The sequence below is a fragment of the Selaginella moellendorffii genome, unplaced genomic scaffold (assembly GCF_000143415.4).
Source record: "Selaginella moellendorffii unplaced genomic scaffold, v1.0 SELMOscaffold_7, whole genome shotgun sequence".
In the NCBI taxonomy this organism is placed as follows: domain Eukaryota; kingdom Viridiplantae; phylum Streptophyta; class Lycopodiopsida; order Selaginellales; family Selaginellaceae; genus Selaginella; species Selaginella moellendorffii.
The window spans coordinates 2004240-2029219 of record NW_003314268.1 but is presented as its reverse complement, the minus strand read 5'-3'; the positions used below and the strand labels follow the sequence as shown (position 1 = coordinate 2029219).

Here is a 24980-nt window from a genome sequence, read left to right as displayed (position 1 = left end):
GCGAAGTAGTGGATAGAGTGGTGTGGCCACTTGTGAATATCGGCCATAAGTCCCATGGCCACCATTCTTTTTTTTTTTCTTAATTTCTCCATAAAATTAGGGCACACGGAGGAGAGCGTCGCGTCTGTCCCTTGAGCGCTCAAGGGCCGCGCCCGCGCCATTCTTTCCTTTCTTCTCTCGCGACTCGCTTCTCGGAATTGGGTTGGATCCATCCCCATGGCGACTGGCGACAACATGACTGTAGGAATCAAGTGCTTGTGCGTGGGCTAGCTAATAAGTCAGTAGAGGCTCTGTAGAGCAGCAGCGTGCGCGGGTAAGATTGTGGTAGCTAGTTCGTCAATGAGTCGAGCAGGAATGATGGAATGTCAGCTGGGAATGGTCAATTGTTGGGGCAAAGCAATAGTGACACTGCTGCTGCCCTCTCATGCTAGATGAAGCCTCCGCCTGATTCTCTCCCCTCCAAGACCAAAATGCCGGCGTCCGCGGTGTGCACCAAGCCCGAAGATCTGGTGGAGAGCCTCAGCTCGCTCGACACCAGCGCGCGGCTCAAGGCGCTCCGGGACGTGAAGAACCAGATAATTGGCAACAAGACCAAGAAGCTGTCCTACATAAAGCTGGGAGCTGTTCCAAGAGTTGTGGAGATCCTTGCCAGTGACACCGACATTCCACTCCTGGTCCAGTCGGCTGCCGCGGTTGGGAGCTTCGCATGTGGAACTGACGCTGGCGTCAAGGCTGTGCTCGACAGTGGAGTACTCCCCCACTTGCTCAGGATGCTCTCCAATGGCAACAACAAGGTAGCAGTGCCACTCCACCGTCGCCTGCCACTGTCCTCTAAAACTAACTCCCTTTCTCTTTGCTTACGTTCCAGGTCGTCGAGGCCAGCGCCCGGTCTCTCAAGATGATATTCCAATCCACGCTCGCCCCCAAAAATGACATGTTCCAAGGCCGGAGGATCGACCTCATTCTAGCACTCTTGAACAGTGGCAACGAGAACGTGTCCGAGGTTGCTGCCAGTGTGTTAGCCCGATGCTGCGAGACCAGCGAGCACCAGAAAGCACTGGCCGACGCCGGCTGCCTGCAGAGCCTGGTTTTCCTTTTGTCCGGGAGTCCCAAGAGAAAAGAGGCCGCTCTGGATGCATTGGCAGCACTTACAAGAGGTAACCCGGACACTTCTGCTGCATTGGCCGCCACTGGTGCCGTCTCCACCATCAGCAGGACGATGAAGGACAAGTCACCCAGGGCACGCCTGCTAGCCTGCATGTGTCTCTCGAATATCGGCAGAGCTTATCAGCAAGAGTGGGACATTCGAAAGAGTATTCTCTCGACGGTTGGCAAACTTATTGACGAGAACGGCCAAGTAGGTGAAGAAGCACCGGGAGTTTTGGCAGATTTGGTTGCGAACAACGAGGAGCTTCAGAAGACAGCCTACGATTTTAACATCATCGAAAGACTTGCCGAGGTTCTTCAAAGAAGCTGTGTTCCAGAGAAGCAGCTGGAAGGAGTTCTCATGGCACTCGCCGAGTTGTGCTCTCGGCTGGAGGATAGTCGGAGAAAGCTCCTCGAGCTCCAGGCGTGCTGTTTTTTACTTTCCAGTGAACAATGTATCTAACTTACCTTTCCTGGCAGGCACAGTGCTCCATTGCAATGGCTTTGGGACATGAATCAGAAGGAGTTCGAATAGCTGCCTGCGCTTGCATCAAGAGCATCTCTCGGTCTGTCAAGGTACTCATCCTTTCCTCTCCTTTTTTTGGCTCTCGTTTATGGTAATTGTACTGAACTAAATTCACTCGCAGAATTTACGTACAACTTTGACCGATGAGCGATTGGTGTGGCCTCTCTTCAGGCTGCTCAATGATCCGTCCCCGGCAGTCCAGGCATCTGCGCTAAGTGCCGTGAGCAACGTTGTGCTCGACTTCACACCACATAAAGCAGTGTTTTTTCAATGCGGTGGTGTAAGCCAACTTATCCAGCTAGCGTTATCCATGGAGCCGATGCTCAGGCTGAATGCAGTTTGGGCTCTGAGGAACCTTCTTTACTTGGCAGACATGAGCGTCAAGGAGAAAGTAATGAGGGAATTGACCGTGTCAACACTAGTCGACCTGGTTTGTGGTACTCCACACGCCGTCGTACCCGTATTGAAGCTGTCATACTGATTACTTGCCTTTTCTGCTTACAGATTCCGAGGAGATGGTACAAGAGCAAGCACTGGCCTTCGTTCGGAACTTAGTGTATGGCAGTGTCGCCTCCGTGCAACAGATATTTGCGGCTGACGCTGCTATATTGCATGCCGTGGAGAGACAGCTTTGTGTTGCAACTCGACCCGAAATATGCACACAGGTCCTCTTCATACTTGCTTGACTTCTCTGTGCTAAGATTTCCATGGGTGTTGACAGGCACTATATGTCCTGAGTAACGTTGCTGCAGGCAACGAATACCACAAGGATGCTGTTATGGACTTTGTTGCTCCAGCTTTGACTGGCGACCGCAGTGTATCGATCCTTATCAAATTTTTGCTGGACATGAGCAACCCGCAACTTCGTGTTGCCGCAGTCTGGTGTATATCAAACTTGAGCTTCCCCGAGAGTCCTGGGGTTGGCACTCGAGTGGCAAGGCTTCGGGATGCTGGCATTCAGCTGCAACTGCAGAAAATGTTTGACGATCCATGCACAGATGTGAAGGTAATCGTTGTTTTTTTTTTTTTTTTTCCTTTCTCGGCTGACTTTGAGTTTTTCCAATCCAGGATCGCGTAAAAACAACAATGGAGCAGTTTTTATGTACTGACCAAATGACGTGATTGCAACATCTGTATGACACAGCCGGAACAAGAGAAGCTGCTGCATCGTGTAAAATAGCCGTCGCAATAAACTTTGATGGTGCAGCTCGAACACCGGGCAAAGTGTAAGCTGCCGACTTCACCCCAGTGCGGTAAGCATAGCCAATGAGTTTCGAGCGAAATTGGTATCACGCTCGCTTTTGATCGCAGGTTGTTAATTTTTTTTCGCACGGTTTTTTTACAATATATTTGTTACTGCCTCGATCAATGGACAGAGTTCAGGTTTTCTGTATCATATAGAACTGAGTAGGGATGATTCAGGCGCTGACTTTAAGCCATAGCTCATGGAGCTCAGTGTTGGCGGCAAGGCACAAGCTTTACTGCTGCTCTAACGGAGCGGCAAACAGGGATGCCAAGGTAACTGGCTGAACCTCTGCAATTGGGCTGATAAGAAGTTTTTGAGATGTAGGTGAAACTGCGGGCTGCTCCATGGAGTTGTGGCGTGGTGGGTAGCACGATGATAATCTACTTGGGTGGATTACACGTTCCGCTCAGCTACAGCGGCCTTTCTATCGTCTCAACTATGCTAAGCAGGGACTGTGGGCTTGATCCCCAGGTGAAGGTAAACATGAACTGCTGTGTTTCCAACTTTCATAGCGCGTGCTCTCTTCTGTTTTGTTTTGTACAGGCAATTTCCTTGGTCGTGTTGCAGAGTGCTGAATTGTGCGGGGCGGTCTGGCTTATTGAGTCGAGCATCAGGCAGTTTGATACTAGACTGACGTGTATGAGCTTTGATCAGATGCTAAGCGGACGTAGAGGCTGTCTCCTTGCAGCCGTGATTGCTCTCTCTAGCGTCATCCTTTGGGCTCTAGCTAAGCCTGGCACGTCGGTGAGTCTAGCATGTGATTGATTTCCTTCTCACACCACCATGGAATCATGGAGCAGGTATATCTCGAAAATAACCACTACGATCCGGCGCTGAAGGAGCTTCTGGCCAGTGGTGGCGTCTCTCTATGTGCCACCGTCGCTGTCTGTTGTGGCATCACCCCTTTGCTCGAGGAATTCGTATACCGGGGATTTGTCCTCACGTCTCTGGCTGCGTATGCATCTCCTCCGTGGGCCATTATCACCAGCTCGTTGATTTTCTCTCTGGTTCACTTCAAGGCACCTGAAGAGACGCTAGTGCTGTTTGTTTTCGGCTGCATTCTGGGAACCGTGTATGCAAAGACTGGAGACTTGGGTGCTTGCCTGGGAATTCACTCGCTCTACAATTTATTCATCGTATATTACACACTCGTGGCGTGATCAACTTGTGTCCCTGGCGCACCTGGTGATGACGGAGCAGCCCCGGGCCGAAGGTACCACAGCCGTCTGGTTGCTGCTGTTGATGCTGATGCTGCTGCAGTTGTTGTTGTAGTAGGAAAGGCCGCTCTGTGGCGGGCAGGGGACACTGTCGGCCACCAGAGATGCGTAGCTTATGTAGAGGGGCTGGGATGCCTGCTGCTGCTGCTGCTGCTGCTGCTGTGCTCCCAGCTGCTGCACAAGGAGGGCAAGAACAAGAGAACATACTAGCGCCTTCATGTTGCAAAGAGATCTTGCTCTCAGTGCCTTCGGGAGAGGGCAACTTAAATCGTCGGGTGGAAGTGATCGTGCATCGACATGCGACGCGACTACGCTGGGAGGGAAAAGAGGAAGCACACGTCTTTATTCGTAAATTCTATAGTGTAGAGAGGGTGGTGGTAGTGGTGGGTATAAGGTAATTATAAAACATGAGCGCTTGTAAGGGTCCAACCGGTGTCGCCACGGTGGAGTTTAGCGTTGACGTGCTCCTCCCGAGAACCCCGCTTCACCTTAAGCACGAGATCCAGAGCATTCGTTCCCTGCAGCGGCGAGAGAAACAGTGAAAGCACATTAGAACCTTATCGGATGGTCGGTGTGTGTCAATTTCAACCTCCTCCGCCTGAGCTTTGACGACATGGTCAAGCTCGTAGGGGATGAGAGAGTTGGATCTCTGCTGAAGACCCTTCAAAGCATGCTCGGCTGCCTCGTTGATCACCACGGGATCATCGAGCGCAATGGCAGCACCGGCAGCCTCTGGAGAGCAACAAGAGAAGCAGCTCGACACACACACACAAGGAAGAACAAGTCCGAACCTTGTTTGGAAGGCTTGAAATCCTCGAGCTTCTTGAAGCTCTCCCATGGTTTTGTCCACACCTTGGCGTCGTAGACGCCGGTACCATGCTGCTCAGAGTGAGCTTCGATGCTCAAGTGGAACATGGTTCCAGACACCACTTGTGTCTGAGCAGACACCACCCTCTTGAAGCACAGATTCGCCTCTGGGTTCTGCAAAGCCACACAATGAATGAGATTATCCCCCAACCGGACACAAAAAAAACGTACCTGGCGATTGTGCTCCTCCACAGCAAACTTGGCGTGCTCTTCAGCCTCCAAGCTGTTTGCCTCCTTGAGCGGCTTGGGAGCTCCAACCAGTGTCGTCATGGAGTCGATCTAGCTTAGACGCGCTGCGTTGCTTGTGGCAAGACACGAGAAACAACAAAACCCTTGCTCTATTTGCAGCTGCCACGTGGCCTTTTTATTTAGGTGCCCTACCTAGGGTTGTAGCAGAGCATCCAATTTCGATTTCATGGCTGCCGCAGCAGCCGCCCAGTTTCAGGTGCGCTATCATCCTCATCACAATTGCGCACCGCTCCGCCCCTCCTTTCCCTCCTCCTCCTCTCCCCCCTCCTCCTCCTCCTCCTCCTTGTGCCGCGCGGGTTTGCAAGCCGGCGGACGCCTGCCCAGACGGTCCAATTCTCGTGTAAGTAAGCTCTCCATACACAAATCTCTTGCTTTATGGCAGCCGCACGACTGCGCGAGTGGATTTCATCATCCCGTCACCATTACAGCAGTAGCAACCTCGTTCGCTCAAAGAGGCGGTCGGACAAGATCAGGTAATTGACGAATGAGCGGCCCGTGTCATATACAAATACATATATCTATCTTGGCAGAGGTGCGAGCTGCTGTGGCAACGCAAGAGACGGCGGCCACGGACGATGGCCTGGCACTGACGGAGGAGAATGTGGAGATGGTGCTGGACGAAGTCCGGCCGTACTTGATGTCCGACGGGGGAAACGTGGCGCTGGAGGAGATTGACGGGTTGGTGGTCAAGTTGAAGCTGCAAGGGGCGTGCGGATCCTGTCCCAGCTCGCTCATGACCATGAAGATGGGGATCGAAGCCCGGCTCAAGGAGAAGATCCCGGAGATAATCGGCGTGGAGCAGGTGCAAGACACGGAGACGGGGCTTGAGCTGACAGAGGAAAACGTTGACAAGGTAAGCTTCCGGGGGCTCTCCATGCTTTGGTGTCACACAGCCTCGTGCGCAGATACTGTCGGAGATACGGCCTTACTTGGTGGGAACTGGCGGAGGGGAGCTGACGCTTGTCAAGATCGATGGGCCGGTGGTGAAGATACGCATCGAGGGTCCTGCAGCCGGGGTCATGACTGTTCGTGTGGCCGTGACGCAGAAGCTGCGGGAGAAGATCCCCATGATCGCCGCCGTGCAGCTCCTCTAGTCAGCCAGCCAACACTCTTACGTTAAGATTGTTGGACCTAAGCATTGTTTTATCCAACGGCGTGTAAATATACACTGCACTTTGGTCCGGCCATGGCGGCTGTGTGGGGAGGCGCAGCAGCTTCCACATTCCTGAGAGGCACCGGCAGTGACAGGTGCTTGGCACCGTGGAGGGCGCCGAGCAGGGCCCATGGTGGCGGCGGCCGGGGACGGCTGGGCGGCGGGGTTGGAGTCCAGGTGTTTGCCATGGCGCCTCCCAAGCCATCCGGCAAGGCCAAAAAGGGTATGGCAGCTTGAACGAGTGATGTGCGTTATAACTAGCTAGTGCAGTGACGGGCATGGTGAAGCTGGCATTGCAAGCGGGCAAGGCGACGCCGGCTCCTCCGGTCGGCCCTGCTCTGGGTTCCAAGGGCGTTAACATCATGGCCTTCTGCAAGGAATACAACGCCAGGACGGCCGACAAGGCCGGCTACATTATCCCCGTGGAGATTACAGTCTTCGACGTGAGCTACCTCTCTCCTCCTAGTCGAGTGACTGAAATGTCGCCAAATGCAGGATAAGAGCTTCACCTTCATCCTCAAGACACCTCCGGCGTCAGTGCTACTCCTTAAAGCCGCAGGTTTGGTCGTCCCTCTTCCCCTGCGCGGCCATATGCTTATTATGTGTGACAATTCGCTCCAGGCGCCGAGAAGGGTTCCAACGAGCCCAAGCGGGTCAAAGTGGGCAAGGTGACGGCGGATCAAGTGAGAGACATAGCCAAGGAAAAGCTCCCCGACCTCAACTGCACGTCCATCGACTCGGCTATGCGAATCATTGCGGGGACCGCTGCCAACATGGGCATAGATATCGAGCCGCCGATACTCGTCCCCAAGAAGAAAGCCGTCTTGTAGTGCTTTGCTTTTTGAAAATCTTAGTTTTGTAACCCGTCAAACCATGTGTCAAACCATCCAGAACAAATTTCCCATCCCCTTGCCCTACTAGTTGGAAAAGAACCCCGACGCCAAGCCGCAGCAGCGCAGCCTCCAACTGGTGGTAAGTGCCATTCTTTTTGCTTCGTCTAGCGTAGCTTTCGCAGGCGATGGAAATCTTGGACTTCTTGGAAGACCAAGAAAACGATAAATGGCGCTGCCGGAGCCACGGCTGCAAGGGCAGTGGTGAAGAACGGGTCACCCTTCCCCTGAAAGAAACCACAAACCATGACGAGGACTACTCCAAGATCCTCCTCGCCGACTACTGCAACACAGCCATATTGCAGCAGGTGAAGAGGCTACAGGGTGACGCTCTAGAGCTACGCCGGACCAACAAGGAGCTGCAGCTTCAAAACCGTGACCTTAACGTCAAGTTGGCGGCGGCCCAAGCCCACATTTCCACCCTCCTCGCCAAGGTATACATGTATGTACGTACTTAACACCGGTCATGGCTTTGGCTGCCTTAGAAGGACATGGCGGAGGCGGAAGCAGCGTTACTGAGGCCAGCAAACCAAGAGTTGCGCAGGCAGGTAGAGGGGCTGCAGAACCAGCGCTTCAGCGAGGTGGAGGAGCTGGTCTACCTGCGCTGGGTCAATGCTTGCCTGCGCTACGAGCTACGCAATATCATGATGGACAGCACCGTCAACTGCCAGGCCATGCAGCTCAGCAAGGTCTTGAGCCCAAACTCTGGCCAGAGAGCCAAGCGACTTGTGCTCGAATATGCGGGGGCGGAGCTTGCTACGTCTCGCACTGATAACAACGACGACGGCGATTGCGACACAACCTCCAAGTCATCAGAGTCTAGCTGTGGCTTCCCGGCGCTTGAACAGCGACAGAATGGCAACAAGCCGAGCTTCATCAGGAAGCTGAGCCGGACGTGGTCGAGGAAAAGAAACAACTCCTTCGGATATGTTGCCAGGCCGCCAGCCGACGATAGGCGCGATACGTACAACAGCACCAGCATAGCAGAGTCTTTGCAGATTATGTCCCGCTCCATGGTGGCAGACAAGTATCCAGCTTTCAAAGACAGGCACAAGCTGGCTGTGGACAGTGCACCTGAGGCGTCCTCGTCCTCATCGTCGGCGGCGGCGGCGGCAGCAACAGCAAGTCTTTCAGCGCGTCCTCCGCCTCCTCCACCGCCACTACCACCGCCTCGTCCAGCTGTTATGTCGTCGTCTTCCCCTCTGGCAAGCTCAAGTGATAACAAGCTCCGGTTCCAGAGAGCACCACAGGTGATTGAGCTCTACCATGCAATGACGAAGCGTGACGTCAAGAAAGATGCACCATCAACTGCGACCGCAGCAGCACGAGTCAGTGTCGATGAAGCACGGAGCAGCATTATCGGGGAAATCGAAAACAGGTCGTCACATCTGCTGGCGGTACGTAATTTAACTACTGGGAAACTTATATCATGGCGAACAGATTAAAGCGGACGTAGAGAACCAGCGTGAGCTTGTCGTGTCCCTGGCGGCGGAAGTCCGTGCCGCAGACTACACTGAGATGGAGGACGTGCTTGCATTTGTGACCTGGTTGGATGGAGAGCTCGCTTTGCTGGTACGTGCTAGCTAGCCAGGAGCCATGCATGCTGGCTATTATAAGCTTCATTGTGCAGGTGGACGAGCGTGCCGTTCTCAAGCACTTTAACTGGCCAGAAGCGAAAGCGGATGCTCTGCGCGAATCTGCATTTCAGTATCGAGACTTGAGGAAGCTGGAGCTCGAGCTGGCTTCGTTTGAGGATGACTACGGGATGAAACGCGATCCCGCTTTAAACCGAATGCAAACCGTGATGGAGAGGTACATTTCAAGGCGAGGAAGAGTCTGAAGTAAGCCCTCTCTCTGACTTGGCAGGACAGAGCACAGCATCTATTGTTTTCTACGTACGCGAGACAAAGCTGCTATTCGCTACAAAGAGTCTGGCATTCCTACGAACTGGATGCTGGATGGTGGACTCGTTGGAAAGGTAAAGTGCTTTGCTGCACCTCAAGTCCATGAATGTTTCGATCAGATGAAGGAGTCATCGGTAAAGCTGGCGGAGAAGTTTATGAAGCGAGTGGTACTCGAGCTAGATGGCGCAGGCAGCGATGAGCTTGTGGAGGAGTTTCTACTGCTGCAAGGAGTACGCTTTGCGTTTCGTGTTCACCAGGTACATCTTTCTTCTTATTTGAGCATATCATCTTCTTGCCCATACAGTTCGCCGGTGGTTTCGACGACAAGACCATGCAAGCATTTGAGGAGCTCCGAAGTCGCGCGCGAAGGACCACCCCTTCATGCATGTTGTAACAAGGAAATTTTCAAGCTACATAATTTACTTGTTCTACCTGTTGTCGATTAGGGTGCTTGTCCCCGTCCTGATTCCAGAGCGCCAGCAATGGCGGGGGGAGCAATGCTGACAATGGGTGCCAAGGCGTCGTCGTTACACAACGAGGTTGTTACCAGCGGGGAGACGATCGCGCTTCCTGCAGCTCACATTCGGCTCCCCCGAGGCCCTTGGACGCAGGTAAGTTATTCTTGTTTGCTTACTCGCACTTGGGAGTCTCTAGATTCCAGGCGGTGTCACTGGACCTTGCGGCTTTCGGGCTGCTGGCTTGTATGGCGGACTAAGAGCACTTGGCACCAAACCAGACCTCGCCCTGGTTGTCTCGGATGTGGACGCCGTCTGTGCCGGTGGGTCGCTTCTTTTCCTCCTTGCCCTTTGTGTCTTCTTCTTACATGGCACACGCAGGAACCTTCACAACAAACGTCGTGGCTGCTGCGCCCGTCTTGTACTGCAAGCGCATTCTGGCGGCCTCAACCAAGGTTGGCACGATTCTCCGCTTTGTTACTGGTAAAGTTTTGGTGTGTATCCAGGCGCGTGCAGTTCTTATCAATGCGGGTCAAGCGAATGCTGCAACTGTGAGCACGTTTCTCCATGCATGCACGCGTCACTGACGGCTTTGATCAGGGTGATGCAGGTTACCAAGACGCCCTCGACTGCGCAACTGCTGTTGCAAAGGTAGACGACGCTTGCTCCTGCGCGGGACTTTAGTTATTCGTTTCTGTAGCTCCTCGGCACTCAACCGGAACGTGTTCTTCTCCAGTCCACCGGTGTAATTGGCAAACGCATCAAGAAGGTAAGGCCGCATGGTCTGCTTTGGAAATTCATAATCATTTGACCGATTATTTCTAGGATGCTCTATTAGCGTCTCTTCCTCGGCTGGTGGGAGCACTTTCTTACACTGCTGACAGGTGTGCACGTTTTCTCTTTTGTTTTCTTTTCTTCTCATCGGACCATGGAAGTGGTGATGCTGCTGCAACTGCGATCACCACCACCGATCTTGTTACCAAGAGTGTTGCCATCGAGACTGAGGTGAGGCTTCAGATGCATGAGTGCCTTACTAAAGCTAGTCCTGTAGGTGGGAGGAACGACCGTTAAGATCGGTGGCATGGCGAAAGGATCTGGGATGATCCATCCAAACATGGCGACGATGCTTAGTGTAATCCTTATTTGATTATCAAGAATGAATCTTGAGTTTATTCGCAGGTTGTAACATGCGATGCTCACGTTGCATCGGATGTGTGGCAAGATCTGGTCAAAACTGCTGTTGGCCGGAGCTTCAACCAGATCACGGTATGCAATTCTTTTCAACAGTGAGATAAGGAGCGTATACTCTCAGGTGGATGGAGACACGAGCACCAACGATACCGTCCTAGCACTAGCCAGCGGTGCCTCTCGTGGACGTCTGCTCGACAATATGCAAGACCGTGATGCACAGCAACTCCAAGCCGCACTGGATGCAGTGAGCATGTTACTGCCTTTTGTTCGTGTTGACAAGCTATTCATTGTATCTTGTATGGCTATACAGGTGTTCCAAGGCCTGGCAATGTCTATTGCTTCCGATGGGGAAGGTGCTACATGTCTTGTCGAGGTTTGTAAGCTCCGCTGCATGCACCTTTCTCACAGTCTGCTTTGATGTAGGTGGAAGTCATAGGCGCTCACTCCGATGATGCTGCAGCTGTTGTCGCTCGTTCAGTTGCTCGATCGTCCCTGGTCAAGGTTGCGTTTTACTTTCTCTTTTTATCTTTCACTTGAGCGTTGGTGTGAACTAGGCTGCTGTCTATGGAAGGGATCCGAATTGGGGGCGTGTAGCATGCGCAGCAGGTTACTCGGGCGTTGACTTCGACCCTCAGGAGCTGGAAATCCGGCTCGGGACTTTTGTGCTGATGCAGAAGGGGCAGCCCTTGGAGTTTGACCGGTGAGTCATCCGTTGTATGTATCTATCCAGACCTGATCCGAGGGACGCAATGCAGCGGAGCAGCCAAAGACTACTTACTCGCGGCTGGAGAAGTTCACGGCGTCGTTGCCATCACAATCTCAATCGGTCTGGATGCTGTTGTGTGACGAGTGACCAACGGAGGTGGTGCCGTGTTTCAGGTGGCGGAAAAGGACGGTCCACTGCGTGGGGCTGCGACTTGAGTTACGACTATGTGAAGATCAATGCTGATTACACAACTTAATAACTCGCTGTGGTACGGTACGGTTTTAATCTGTCTGAGGTACTTTTAAGTGTGGCTTTGGCAATTTAGGTTTCTTGGTGATGTGGATGGTAATCATCTAATAATAGTATATAATATATTAACTGTACACTTAAGACCTCATATCCTCCATTAAGACAATGTCATGCATTTAATTAAAACGTTAAGGCATTACAAATTATCTGTAACCTCAAAAATTTGGATTTTCCAGAAGGTAATATTATTCAAACCCAAGAATAATTAATCTTAAGTATCTCAAAACTTTTAACTAATTAAAAAAAGGGGTGCACTTTTATTTATGGGTGATTTTTTTTTTATATTTGAACTTTTATGTATCTTTTGAGTCATTATTTTAGCCAAACCCAAAGATGATTAGCCCTAAGTATTTTAAGACTCTTAACTGATTAAAAAAGGAGTGCAATTTTATTTATAGGCCCTTTTCCTTTTATATTAAACTTTTATGAATCAATCTTTAGAGTTATTCCTTTAGCCCAATGTGAGACACAAAATCCCTAGGCCCCAAAGTGGAGCTGGAAATGGTGACACGTGATAGTGGCTGAAGCAAAAGCCAAATGAGCGTAACACATTTGGACTAAAAAGCTCCAACTTGGAAGGTCGAGAGCGGGAGTGGAACTCCCAACAAAGTGCTCGAGGAACAAGCACGAAGCAAGCAATAAGTGAGACTCTAAAAAGGGACCCAAAAGGACCAACATATGACACGTGGAAGTGTCCGAGATGGAGTCTGAGATGGACCAGAGTTGGAGTCCGAGATGGAGTCTGAAGTGGAGTCTGAGGTGGAGTCTGAGATGGAGTCCGAGATGGACCGAGACGGAGTCCGAGATGGAGTCTGAGGTGGAGTCCAAGATGGAGTCCGAAGTGGAGTCCGAGATGGAGTCCGAAGTGGAGTCCGAGATGGAGTCCGAGATGAACCGAGACGGAGTCCGAGATGGAGTTCGAGATGGAGTCCGAGACAGAGTCCGAGATGGAGTCTGAGATGGACCCGAGATGGAATCCGAGATGGAGTCCGAGAAGGACCTGAGATGGAGTCCGAGGTCGAGACCGAGACCGGGACCGAGACCGAGACTGAGGCGGAGGCCGAGACCGAGCCCAAGTCCGAGTCCGAGTCCGAGTCCGAGGCCGAGTCCGAGTCTGAGAGGGTGAAAGCCCAAAGCGTTCGTCTCCCAGACAAAGTGCTCGAGGAACAAGCACGAAGCAAGCAATAAGTGAGACTCCAAAAAGGGACCCAAAAGGACCAACACATGACACGTGGAAGTGTCCGAGATGGACTAGAGTTGGAGTCCGAGATGGAGTCCGAGGTGGAGTCCGAGGTGGAGTCCGAGATGGAGTCCGAGATGGACCGAGACGGAGTCCAAGATGGAGTCTGAGGTGGAGTCCGAGGTGGAGTCCGAGATGGAGTCCGAAGTGGAGTCCGAGATGGAGTCCGAAGTGGAGTCCGAGATGGAGTCTGAAGTGGAGTCCGAGATGAACCGAGACGGAGTCTGAGATGGAGTCCGAGATGGAGTCCGAGACAGAGTCCGAGATGGAGTCCGAGATGGACCTGAGATGGAATCCGAGATGGAGTCCGAGAAGGACCTGAGATGGAGTCCGAGGTCGAGACTGAGACCGGGACCGAGACCGAGACCGAGACCGGGACCGAGACCGAGACCGAGGCAGAGGCCGAGACCGAGCCCGAGTCCGAGTCCGAGTCCGAGTCCGAGTCCGAGGCCGAGTCCGAGTCTGAGAGGGTGAAAGCCCAAAGCATTCGTCTCCCAGACCCTGGGGGGTTAAAAGTATAGTGAGGGGGAGGACTGCAGTGGAGCCAGTTTGGCCAGGAAAGGCCAGTTTGGCCCAGGAAGGCCAGACCCAGTGTTGGGTGATGAACTGACCACTAGGAAGTCCAAGATTAGAGTGAATACGGACCGACAAACGGGGTAGCTTGGTGAAGTGTTCAAGAGCCGGCTCTAGTTCCCCCGGGAGATCGACTGGCCGATGCTCCCAGTCCAAGTGTGGGTGGCACTACTTACTTGGATACCAAGCATGGCTCAATAGAACCTCACTCTAAGCCCATGGCTAGAGCACCCAAATGCGGAAGGCGGGGAGAGTACCTAGGTGGCTCGCGTAAAGCCATGGTGTTCTGAAGTGTTGTCCCCAAGTCCCAGACTATGGAAAGGAAAAGGAGCAGTCCTTTGGTGTGGTGGCCAAGGATACGGTCATGTGGTGAGGAAGTCCCAGAGGACCATGGGACTTAGTGGTCAGGCCTGTGGGCCTCGATCCAGTGGCAGTGTTGGCAAACACGGCCAAGGGCAAAAAGGGACCTAGTGGGGACTGATAAAGGGATATTGGGGAAGGCTGTTCCCCTTGTCGGTAAGCATCATAAGGATGCTAAGGAGTGGATCTGGATGACCACTCACGGATGGTTGGCCCAGTCTTGGAGAGACGGGATTGTGATGCAAGTGGTATTGGACCACTAGTGCGGCAAAGGTGAATGAGCATGGCCTTAGCGTAACGGGCCAATATGTCAGTGGTACCTTTGGGTGTCGATCTTGGGACCGAATATGTGGAGCATTTGGACTAAGTGCAAGGGATGAGTGGCATACATGCCATCCTCGGGGCTAGCAAGTCCCAAGTCCTGAATTGGACTTCAGGATGTTATGAATGAGACTCCTCCAAGTGGTCAAAGGTGTGGTTAAGTGACTAAAGTAGAATGGAAAAATTAGTCACTTACAATTTGGCATCAAAGCTGTTCCTTAGTCCGACTTTTATTGGCGCTCAAGTATATCACCATTGATGTTGGCATCGGAAGGTCCTAGGAGTGGCCTTATCCTTGAAGAGTAGCATGTCGAGAGGACATGGCCCTCCACTCAAGTTCATGCGTGAACTTGGGCACAATATGGTGGATAGAAAAGGGCCAATAATGGAACGACTTTGGGATCTTGGGAACAGTATAAGGTTTCCTCAGAGAGCTGAGGATGTGATCCAAATGAGCGTTTGACGCAGCAAACGGGCTAATGTAGTTGTGATAAACAATTATAGTTGGGATCACGGGAAAGATAAAGATTCCAAAGCAATAAAGGAGTCACAAGATTATCCTCATATAATTGAGGTTGGTGCTCATGAATGTGAGACCAGAAGTAATGACCGTGGGAGGTCAAATACGGAAGAGGACTCAAGTCCTTGAAATGGTAGCCGGGGCTACCTTTAATAAATGTTGGAACAACCCAAGGAGTTGGGGGGTGTACTTAGAGATGAGTTGGTATTCTCATCACATGGACAAGTATGTAAGCCACAAATTTTTCCTTTCCAATTTGCCAGCTTACCTCGCCTATCCAACCAACTCTGCCTTGGCTTGTGCTAAGTTCCCTCGCCAAGGTTCTCGCCTATGTACTAGCTCCTACTTGGTTTTAGCTACTTACTGCACGAGCAACGGAGTGTTAGCCATCCATCTACGGATTCCCAAATCTCTCCCAATCCCCCTCCCCGGGTTAGACTGGACTTAAGGTTTGGCTACACTCCCCGCAGGCACAAGCAGCCAAGCACACCAAGCCTCCAGATTCCTAACACCCCTTGGTACTACAAGACTTGATCATGGGACCCTCTAAATCCCAAGCCTTGGGTGCAGCACTTGCTTCGGGACGTCGGGGCGAAACACCGTGGCCTAACGGCCCAGTATGGGTACCTCTACCCCCCCTCTTCCATCCCGAAGGGAAGGCCCAAGCCCCCGAAAGGGTGAGGACCAATGAGCCACAAGGTACTCAAGTGGGGCACCACTCCACCTGAGCCGGGAGCACCGCAGTCGGTTTCCCTTTCGGGAGTGGGAGCTGCTCTTGAGCACTTCCTTGGATGGCCCCTCCGGCACCAGCCAAGTCCATGCTCACTCCTACCCAAGGCCCCTCGGTCCCAGTCTCAACCTCAAGTCGGTTTGGAAGCCCAACTGGAGAGTCCCTTCAAAACTGGTTCCTGGACCTCACTATCCCTACTATACTTTTGGAACCCCCTGCAGCCCCCCCCCCCCCTGGGAGACGCACGCTTTGGGCTTTCACCCCTTGACCCGTATTAGTATTTGGACTTAGTCTCTGGCTCGATCTCGGACCCGATTTCGGATCCGACTTCGGATTTGGTTTCGGACTCGATCTCGGACTCGATCTCGGACCCGATCTCGGATCCGACCTCGGACTCGACCTCGGACTCGGTCTCAGACCCGATTTCGGATCTCGGACTCCGTCTTGAACTCGGTCTCGAACTCGGTCTCGAACTCGGACTCGAACTCGGTCCCCGAGTCGGTCTTGGACTCGATTCCGGACCCTATCTCGAACTCGGTCCTAGAGTCGGTCTTGGACTTGATCCTCGACTTGGTCCCATCCGATGAACTCTTTGTCATTTCGGTCAAGCTTTTGGGGATCCTTTAGCCTACGACATCTCGGGGAGTCGGTTCCTTACAACTCCACCACCCATAGAAGAAGTTCGATGCCCACATCAAACGTCTCGTTTTATCTTACGACTTGTTGACCATGTCTCCGGGGGCATCCCCCCACTTAGCGGTGTGCCTAAGTTAGCCTCCCCGGCCAAGAGCCCATGACAACGGAATATAGGTGTCCCTATACTCCTCACCTCACCACGCCCTAGTATGGGGTCGGGACTTGAACCCAGCCTTGCTTTACTAGGGGGTTGGGACTCGAACCCAACCTCCGTAGAATATGTCTACGGATTCGACATCCCCGCGGGGAGTCGGGCATAGTGCCCTACGCCTGGTCGACCTATCCAACCCATGCTAATTAGCTTACCTTTGGCGCGCCTTCGGGTCCCAACATATGCCACTTGCTCAACTTTGCAAATTGATATTTTTAATTGAATTTTGCATAAGTACATAGAGTTCTGCCTTGCAGAAATTCCTCCACTAGATCTCGAGCGTTCGCTAGGTTCTCCTCCGGTTCCCATGTTGCTTCGCAGTGTGGAAATCCTCTCCACTTCACATGGAACTCTCTCACCTCGCGTCCTTGTCGCTTGCTCTTGCGCGCATTGAGGATGGCCTCGACTTCGTATCCCTCTTCCCCTTGGATAACCTCAGGTAAAGGTCTCACTTGGTCCTTGCGAAGCGGATCCTCAAAGTATGGCTTGAGTAAGTTCACGTGGAACACTGGGTGCATCTTCCCCATCTCTCGAGGAAGTCGGAGTCGGTAAGCCACTTTACCGATTCGTGCCTCAATCTCGTAAGGCCCCGCGAACCTGCTTAAGGAACTCAAGATCAATTCATTTACAGAAATACATGCATCTTTACCTTTGGGTCAACTTTCAGCTGATCCCACTTGGTAGTTTGAGGTTCTTGGTGTTCAGCCACACCTTCTCCCCAGCTTGGAACTCTACATCCCGACGCTTCTGGTTCGCGTATTTGGTTTGCCTTTGTTGAGCCCGTTCCAAGGAATCCCTCACTAGGTTCCAAATGCTGAGTCTTTCCGCCGTGAATGCCTCCACTGCGGGCAACTCTCCATGATACTCGGCCACGCCGAGTTCCACAGGACCTTCAATAGCTCGCCCATTGATGATTTCCCATGGACTCACCCCGATACTCGAATGTGGTGAGTTGTTATAACACATCTCCGCAAGTCCCAAATGACTTACCCAATCGGTCTGGTCTCCCGAGACATAGCATCGCAAATAATCCTCCAGCTACCTATTCACCCTTTCCGTTTGTCCGTCTGTCAAGAAGTGTTAGTTCCCACAACTTGACTCAATACCCCATACCTGTCTGTGGGTGGTAGGCTATGCTGAATTTCAACTTGGTGCAATACTGTTCCAGGAGAGTCCTCCAGAACCTACTGGTGAAGATCTTATCTCGATCTGAGATGATCTCTTCCGGTCTTCCCCGCACTCGAACCACTTGTTCGAAGAACAGCTTTGCCACACCTTCTGCATCCACCTCCGTTGTGGTGGGTATGAAGTGTGCCATTTTCGAAAATCGGTCCACCACCACGAATATCGCATCAAACCCCTCGCTTGGGGGGAGTCCCGTGATGAAGTCCATCGTAAGACATTTCCACGGGCGATCTGGAATTGGGATGCTTTGCAACAAGCCCCCACTAGCCTTAGTCACGGCTTTTACCTGCTGACATGTTGGACATGTCTTTACATAGTCTTGGACGTCCTTAGCCATATCTGGCCAATGGTACTTCCTTTTGAGTAAGCCCATCGTCTTGGGCACTCCACCGTGTCCCGCAAGAGGTCCGTCATGACACTCTTCTAAGGCCACCTTCCTTAGTTCCCCTTCTGGAACATACACCCTCATTTGCTTGTAATAAATGAGTCCGTTGCGTTCCGCATAGCCCGTTTTCTCTTCCGTTGGCAGCTCACCTCTCTGGTGAGCTTCCCGCGCCTCAAGATTCCTCAGCAACACTTCTTGTGCTAGACCATCGTTCTCATATGCTGTCCGCACATCGTCCCAGAAGGTTGCTGTTGCGCTGGATATTGCCAACCTCAAGCTCGCTTTTCGACTTAGCGCATCCGCCACGATGTTGCTCTTCCCAGGCTTGTACAGAATTTCGCAATCAAACTCAGCCAAGGCATTGGCCCACCGACCTTGTTTCCCTCTTAGGTCGGGCTGTGACAAGAAGTGTTTCGTTGCCACATTGTCCGTGTAAACCTTGAAGTGTCTCCCAAGGTAGTGTCGCCACTCCTTGAGCGCCTTGACCACCGCAAACAATTCCTTCTCGTGGGCAGGCCACTTCCGTTGAGCCTTGTCCAGCTTCTTCGAGAAGAACGCTACCGGATGGTTGTCTTGCTTCAAAACTGCGCCCAACGCAAAGTCCGAAGCATCCGTTTCTACCTCAAAGTCCTTACCAAAGTCTGGTAATGCCAATACAGGAACCTTCCTCAACTTCCCTTTGAGGTGGACGAATGCCGCCTCACATTCCGCTGTCCACACCATCTTCCCTTTTCCTGTTTGGTCCGTTAAGGGCAGGGCTACTCTTGAATAGTGTCTGATAAACTTTCGATAATAGTTGCATAGCCCCAGGAATGCCCTCAACTCATGTACATTGGCTGGTCGCTCCCATTCCTGGATCGCTTGGACCTTCTCCGGGTCCACCTTGAGCCCGTCCTGGCCCACCACATGCCCGAGAAACTTTACCTCTTGTTGAGCAAAGTCACATTTGCTCTCTTTAGCATACAGCTTGTGTTCCCTTAGTTTCTCAAACACCTTCGCCAAGTGTTCGGCATGCTCCTCTAGCGTCTCGCTATAGATCAGAATGTCGTCGATATAGACGACCACGAAGTGATCCAGATAGGGTACAAAGATATGGTTCATCAATGTGAAAACGTTGCCGGCGCATTGCACAGCCCAAAGGGCATCACCAGAAACTCAAAGCTTCCATACCTCGTTCGACAGGTTATCTTCTCGACATCTTCCTCAGCTACCCTGATCTGGTAGTATCCTGACCTTAGGTCAATCCTCGAGAAGTATTTTGCCTTTCCCAACCTATCGAACAAGTCCTCAATCCTTGGCAAAGGGTACTTGTTCTTCTTTGTATACTTGTTGAGCAACCGGTAGTCTATGCACATGCGCATAGATCCATCTTTCTTTTTCACAAATAACACCGGCGCCCCATACGGCGACTTGCTCAACCTAACATACCCTTTGTCCACCAACTCCTCTAGTTGGCACTTGAGCTCCTTGAGTTCTTTTTCGTTCAAACGATAAGGGGGACGAACCACTGCCTCAGCACCCTCGACTAGCTCAATCTTATGTTCTATCGGTCGTGCTGGGGGTAGCCCCACCGGTAGCTCCTCCGGCATGGTATCCTGGAATTAGTCCAACACCCGCTGGATCACTAAAGGTACTTCTTCCATTCCTGTCTTTTTGTCACTCTTCACCGAGAGTAAGCACAAAAAGGCCGCCTTAGTTCCTTTAGTGAGTTGTCCTCTCGTGGACACCAGGTTTAAGCAGGAATCTTTGGCCTTGCTTTGCCCTACCTTTAGATCTTGGGCCTCCACCCTAGATCTTCTTCCTTGGGCATTCGCCAGTACCACAAGGTTTCTACCTTGTCCATGCAGGGCTACCACGAATCGATTGAACCAGTCCATTCCGAAGATCATGTCAAATCCCGCCATGTCCAACACGGTGAAATCCATGTCCACCTTCCAAGTCCCCACTTCGACTCTCGCTTGTCGAAGTACCTCATCGGTGCTTTGGCTACCTTGAACAAACTCTATAGTCCTTGGTTCGCCTAGCTGCTGCACCGTTAGTCCGGCTTGCCGGACTATGTCTGCAGCCACAAAATTATCCGAAGCACCCATGTCAATAAGGATCTTAACAAATCTACCTCCGAGCTTCCCTCGGAGGGCTAGTAGATGTCGCGAACGACTCTCTACCAAAGTTGCTCGTGTAATGAGTAACTTTGAGTTAGGGACTGGATCATATACCTCATTTTGGACTTCACCCGACTTGATGGCCATATTGGCTCTGGCCTTCTTCGGGTAGGGACATTCCCTCGAGAAGTGTCCCGCTTCACCGCAGTTGTAGCATACGTTGTTTCCCACGCTGCTATATGACTTGACCTTCTTATCCGTGGGTTTGTCTCTTTTCGCCTGAATCCCCCACGTACTCGCTCGCTGCCCACCGGATCTGCCTTTCCGGAACCCCGAGGACTCATTCTTAGAGAAACTCTTCTTGAATTTCCCTCTGCTAAACGTTCCCCTTGGTTTGGCCCCTTTGCTAAACGTGGATCCCGACCCCGTCGTGTTCCCCTTTCGCAGGTTATCGTTGAAATGCACCTTGATGGCCGCATCCAACGCTTCTTTGTAGTTGGTCGGGTTCCACCGCATTACTTCGCCGCAAGCCCAGGTTTGCAAACCTGATATGAAGGCATGGAACGCATCCATATCCCCCATGTCCATGACAAGTATCCTCTTTGCCATAAACCCATTCACATACTCCTGAATGGTTCCGGTCTGCTTCAGCCTACTCAGCTTGTCCCTTAGATGCAGAGTAGCATTCGGAGGAACGTAAGTTGCACGGATCCTCACCTTCATCATTTCCCAAGTGGCCACCGGTCCTTCGTTGGCCTCTGTCATTCTCCACCAAGACTTGGCATTATCCGCCAAGTATGGTTTTGCACATGGGACCTTCTCCGAGCTTGGTAATCGCAACGCTCGGAAGTAGTCCTCCATATTGTAAAACCAATCCTCCACCACCTTATAGTCGTTCACTCCCTTGAAGACGGGTGGGGGCTTTGGTTTGTACTTGGGAACTGCCTGAGGGACTGATTCCACTTCGGTCTATTCGACCTTGTCTAGTTTTGCCTCAGTCCCTGCCGAAGGGTCCGCACCTTCTGCGCTGCCAGCATCCGCAGTCTTTCGCTTTTTCTTCCGCTTCTCGTCATGCTTTAGCTTGCGTACGAGAGTCTCTAGCAAGGCATTGGTCTGTGCCAATTGTCCTTCTAGAACATCCAATCGAGCCTTGGATGACCGAACCTCACCACCAGACTCCTGTTTGGAAGTTGCCTCACTGGAGTCCTCCTCATGCAAGGATTCCTCATCCATCGCCTCCTCTTCGACCGGAGGCTCCAGCTCTTGAGGAGGTTCCGTCTCTGCCTGGGTTCGCTTACATCCTGCCCTTGCCATCTCCCAGCAATCCGCCTCTATCCTTCGCTAGAACTGAGAAAGAGGCTCCGATACCAAATTGTAAGCCACAAATTTTTCCTTTCCAATTTACCAGCTTACCTCGCCTATCCAACCAACTCTGCCTTGGCTTGTGCTAAGTTCCCTCGCCAAGGTTCTCGCCTATGTACTAGCTCCTACTTGGTTTCAGCTACTTACTGCACGAGCAACGGAGTGTTAGCCATCCATCTACGGATTCCCAAATCTCTCCCAATCCCCCTCCCCGGGTTAGACTGGACTTAAGGTTCGGCTACACTCCCCGCAGGCACAAGCAACCAAGCACACCAAGCCTCCAGATTCCTAACACCCCTTGGTACAACAAGACTTGATCATGGGACCCTCTAAATCCCAAGCCTTGGGTGCAACACTTGCTTCGGGACGTCGGGGCGAAACACCGTGGCCTAACGGCCCAGTATGGGTACCTCTACCCCCCCTCTTCCATCCCGAAGGGAAGGCCCAAGCCCCCGGAAGGGCAAGGACCAATGAGCCACAAGGTACTCAAGTGGGGCACCACTCCACCTGAGCCGGGAGCACCGCAGTCGGTTTCCCTTTCGGGAGTGGGAGCTGCTCTTGAGCACTTCCTTGGATGGCCCCTCCGGCACCAGCCAAGTCCATGCTCACTCCTACCCAAGGCCCCTCGGTCCCAGTCTCAACCTCAAGTCGGTTTGGAAGCCCAACTGGAGAGTCCCTTCAAAACTGGTTCCTGGACCTCACTATCCCTACTATACTTTTGGAACCCCCTGCAGCCCCCCCCCCCCTGGGAGACGCACGCTTTGGGCTTTCACCCCTTGACCCGTATTAGTATTTGGACTTAGTCTCTGGCTCGATCTCAGACCCGATTTCGGATCCGACTTCGGATTTGGTTTCGGACTCGATCTCGGACTCGATCTCGGACCCGATCTCGGATCCGACCTCGGACTCGACCTCGGACTCGGTCTCGGACCCGATTTCGGATCTCGGACTCCGTCTCGAACTCGGTCTCGAACTCGGTCTCGAACTCGGACTCGAACTCGGTCCCCGAGTCGGTCTTGGACTCGATTCCGGACCCTATCTCGAACTCGGTCCTAGAGTCGGTCTTGGACTCGATCCTCGACTTGGTCCCATCCGATGAACTCTTTGTCATTTCGGTCAAGCTTTTGGGGATCCTTTAGCCTACGACATCTCGGGGAGTCGGTTCCTTACAAAGTAGTCCTAAGGGGCAGAAGTTGCCCCAGAGAACAAAACAAGTGTCAGAGTAACACTTGTGAAAATAGTCCTTCTGAGCAGGACAAGAATGCAGGAAGTGTATTCCAGTGAGCTAGTGCCTCACAAGTGGGACCTTACGGGTTTGTGGATTAACCAAGTCCAAAACTGCTAGATGACTCAAGTAGAGTCAAGGAATAGTCCTAAAAGGACTGATGGAAGCATTTGGACTGAGGTGTGTGGTACCCCACGAAAGATGGGGGGGGGATCATAGGATCCAAGGATGAGAACAGAGGGTATCTCATCGATGGCAAAATATGCCATGCTAAAGTCGTGGGAAAGGTGTTCCCAAAAATAAAACAACTTTGACACAAAGTTATGTGTAACCTCTATGGTGTAGTGCTAACAGATGGTTAGCATGAGAAAGAGCAGTATTGGTCTTGGCAAAGACTTAGACACAAAGAAGAAGTGTCATAGAGGTAGGCTCGTGGAGCCGATGGTGTGGAGACACCAAATGTGCCAACGTGTGATACCTTGAGGCTATGTTGGTGGGTTCATGAGAACCCCTTGCCAAAGGAATCCTAATGGAAATGGGAATGGCATAGCCTAAGCGGCAGAGCATGCAGTTGAAGTGTGGTGACCCAGATAATGATGGAGGTGTGGAAGCACCAGCAATGAGTTGTAGGACTTGACAACTATGAGGCAACTAAGCAAGAGATGCAAAATAATTGGTTAAATGGGTAGAAGGTAGCTACCCAAGCCTTCTTAATGGCATAGGGAAGTTGGACATACCCTTACGGGGGATGAGTTACTTATGTTGTGATATAGTAAGTCAATGTCATAAAAGGAAATACTCATTGTCAAGGAAGCCATCATTGGGACACCTGAACACTCTAGAACACCAGGAGGTGGTGTTTGATGTTGCGAGGGTAATAAATAAGGCCCAAGGGACTAAGTCCCTAGCGAATGATGGATAGAAAGTGTTATCTAAATGTCCAAAGGTGGCGGAGACAGGAGAAGACTGTCTACTCGAATTGGACAAAGCCAAAAATGGAATTTTGGCAAGGCTAGTGATGGGCATGTAAAGGCCCGTAAGCAACAACGTAATCCTGATGTGTGGGATTATAGGGTGAGCATACCTGAATTGAGGAACCACTCCCTAGGCTATCAGGTAGGTTCATTCCTAAGAATACTTGCTAAGGCATGATAGAAAGTGCAAAGCTATCCTCCTAGTCTGGAAGAGTATGACCAAAGGAAAGGTGTAAAGCCAAAAGCAAGAAGTAAAGGGATAGAACCGAACCATAGGAATCGAAGGGCATAACCAAAGTTAGTTATGCCAGTTGGGAGTGGAGAATCAAGTGGGGGTTCGAGGGTGTTGCCACTAGCAACCGTGATGCCATGGAGAGTCTAAAATATGGATTTATTATCCATGTTTGACAATCCAAATATCATATCAAAAATTGAGTATGGTGGTGAAAAAGAAGTGAAACGATAAGTATGTATAAAGTTTTTTATTTTCAAAAACCACCAAAGATTTCTAACTAAAACTCATTATTTATTCTTGTAACATTTAAGAGTATATAAAAAATTTAATCTAAAATTTAATGGCTATTCATAATTAACTTTATTTTTCATTTTTCTTACAAATATTCTTGGTAAGTTTCTCTATTGAAATTTTTAATCATATAAATCTTTGCAATATTGGCATAATTTACAATAATAACAACGTTTTAGTGTCCTTACATTAATTTTCTATTACACAACTTAATATGAATACACAGCTATTTTAGAATCATATTTTAAACATAAACAAAAAACATTAAAAAAAATCAATTATAAATCTTTATTATTGCTTCTTTTTATTTTATATTATTTGTAGGTAACTTCATCTATTTTGCTCTATAAATAGCAATTGATTTTAATCCATCATTAGTTAACTTTACTTTTTACTTAACTTTAATGTTTTATGCTGCATTATTACAAATATAGAGGGAAAAAAAAAGATTACCTTAAATATATTTTCATTGATAGGTAGCTTATAATCACTAAAGTAATTTTTAAAAATTTCCACTACAACTTTTAGATGGATAAAAAGTAAAAACCCATAAAACAAATATAAAAGAAAATAAGTTAAAAAAATATGATACATGTAAATTATATAGATAAAACCTAAAAAACTCACAAATAGGGAAATAAATAAATATGATACAATTAACAATTTCAATCGTTTGGATTGCACCTAAAAAGAGTTTTATACCCATTCGAAAATTTAAAAATGTGAGCGCGAGATCGAGCACCTCGGAAGTGGCGGGGACCGTGGCAGGGC

At 50.9% G+C, this 24980-nt stretch overlaps 7 protein-coding genes across 8 annotated transcripts; 6 read left to right on the top strand and 1 right to left on the bottom strand.

Moving 5' to 3' along the window:
• Positions 1-110: 110 nt before the first annotated feature.
• Positions 111-3068, top strand: LOC9652381 (armadillo repeat-containing protein 8). Of its 2 annotated transcripts, none has more exons than XM_024670904.1 (8): positions 111-794; positions 869-1570; positions 1627-1722; positions 1794-2109; positions 2177-2337; positions 2394-2678; positions 2741-2925; positions 2984-3068. In XM_024670904.1, exons 1-7 carry the CDS (start codon positions 432-434, stop codon positions 2792-2794), a joined length of 1977 nt encoding a protein of 658 aa, XP_024526672.1. In that variant the 5' UTR covers positions 111-431; the 3' UTR covers positions 2795-2925; positions 2984-3068. The 2 variants fall into 2 exon arrangements, with proteins under 2 accessions (XP_024526672.1, XP_024526671.1); XM_024670903.1 differs by having other exon boundaries at positions 111-797.
• A 17-nt stretch (positions 3069-3085) lies between these two features.
• Positions 3086-4078, top strand: LOC112345204. The gene is made up of 4 exons (XM_024671518.1): positions 3086-3190; positions 3243-3395; positions 3486-3662; positions 3719-4078. The coding sequence occupies exons 1-4, from the start codon at positions 3086-3088 to the stop codon at positions 4076-4078; spliced, it is 795 nt and encodes a 264-aa protein (XP_024527286.1).
• A 378-nt stretch (positions 4079-4456) lies between these two features.
• LOC9633697 (cysteine proteinase inhibitor 12) lies at positions 4457-5370 on the bottom strand. Its single transcript, XM_024670907.1, has 4 exons — positions 5174-5370; positions 4927-5116; positions 4725-4867; positions 4457-4653 (listed from the first exon to the last, which is right to left on the bottom strand). Exons 1-4 carry the CDS (start codon positions 5270-5272, stop codon positions 4534-4536), a joined length of 552 nt encoding a protein of 183 aa, XP_024526675.1. The 5' UTR covers positions 5273-5370; the 3' UTR covers positions 4457-4533.
• Positions 5342-6436, top strand: LOC9633696 (nifU-like protein 2, chloroplastic). Its single transcript, XM_002966573.2, has 3 exons — positions 5342-5724; positions 5782-6104; positions 6157-6436. Exons 1-3 carry the CDS (start codon positions 5418-5420, stop codon positions 6343-6345), a joined length of 819 nt encoding a protein of 272 aa, XP_002966619.2. The 5' UTR covers positions 5342-5417; the 3' UTR covers positions 6346-6436.
• Positions 6414-7308, top strand: LOC9633695 (50S ribosomal protein L11, chloroplastic). The gene is made up of 4 exons (XM_002966572.2): positions 6414-6627; positions 6675-6847; positions 6900-6963; positions 7026-7308. Exons 1-4 carry the CDS (start codon positions 6438-6440, stop codon positions 7232-7234), a joined length of 636 nt encoding a protein of 211 aa, XP_002966618.2. The 5' UTR covers positions 6414-6437; the 3' UTR covers positions 7235-7308.
• A 41-nt stretch (positions 7309-7349) lies between these two features.
• LOC9633694 (protein CHUP1, chloroplastic) lies at positions 7350-9627 on the top strand. The gene is made up of 6 exons (XM_024670906.1): positions 7350-7728; positions 7780-8691; positions 8735-8866; positions 8925-9106; positions 9161-9455; positions 9503-9627. Exons 1-6 carry the CDS (start codon positions 7423-7425, stop codon positions 9590-9592), a joined length of 1917 nt encoding a protein of 638 aa, XP_024526674.1. The 5' UTR covers positions 7350-7422; the 3' UTR covers positions 9593-9627.
• Positions 9621-11947, top strand: LOC9633693 (arginine biosynthesis bifunctional protein ArgJ, chloroplastic). Its single transcript, XM_002966570.2, has 17 exons — positions 9621-9809; positions 9853-9976; positions 10035-10108; positions 10160-10204; positions 10254-10304; positions 10354-10422; positions 10479-10537; positions 10589-10658; positions 10705-10785; positions 10833-10919; positions 10966-11088; positions 11155-11217; positions 11268-11345; positions 11399-11544; positions 11600-11670; positions 11724-11818; positions 11876-11947. The coding sequence occupies exons 1-16, from the start codon at positions 9681-9683 to the stop codon at positions 11804-11806; spliced, it is 1353 nt and encodes a 450-aa protein (XP_002966616.2). The 5' UTR covers positions 9621-9680; the 3' UTR covers positions 11807-11818; positions 11876-11947.
• The last annotated feature ends 13033 nt before the right edge of the window (positions 11948-24980 follow it).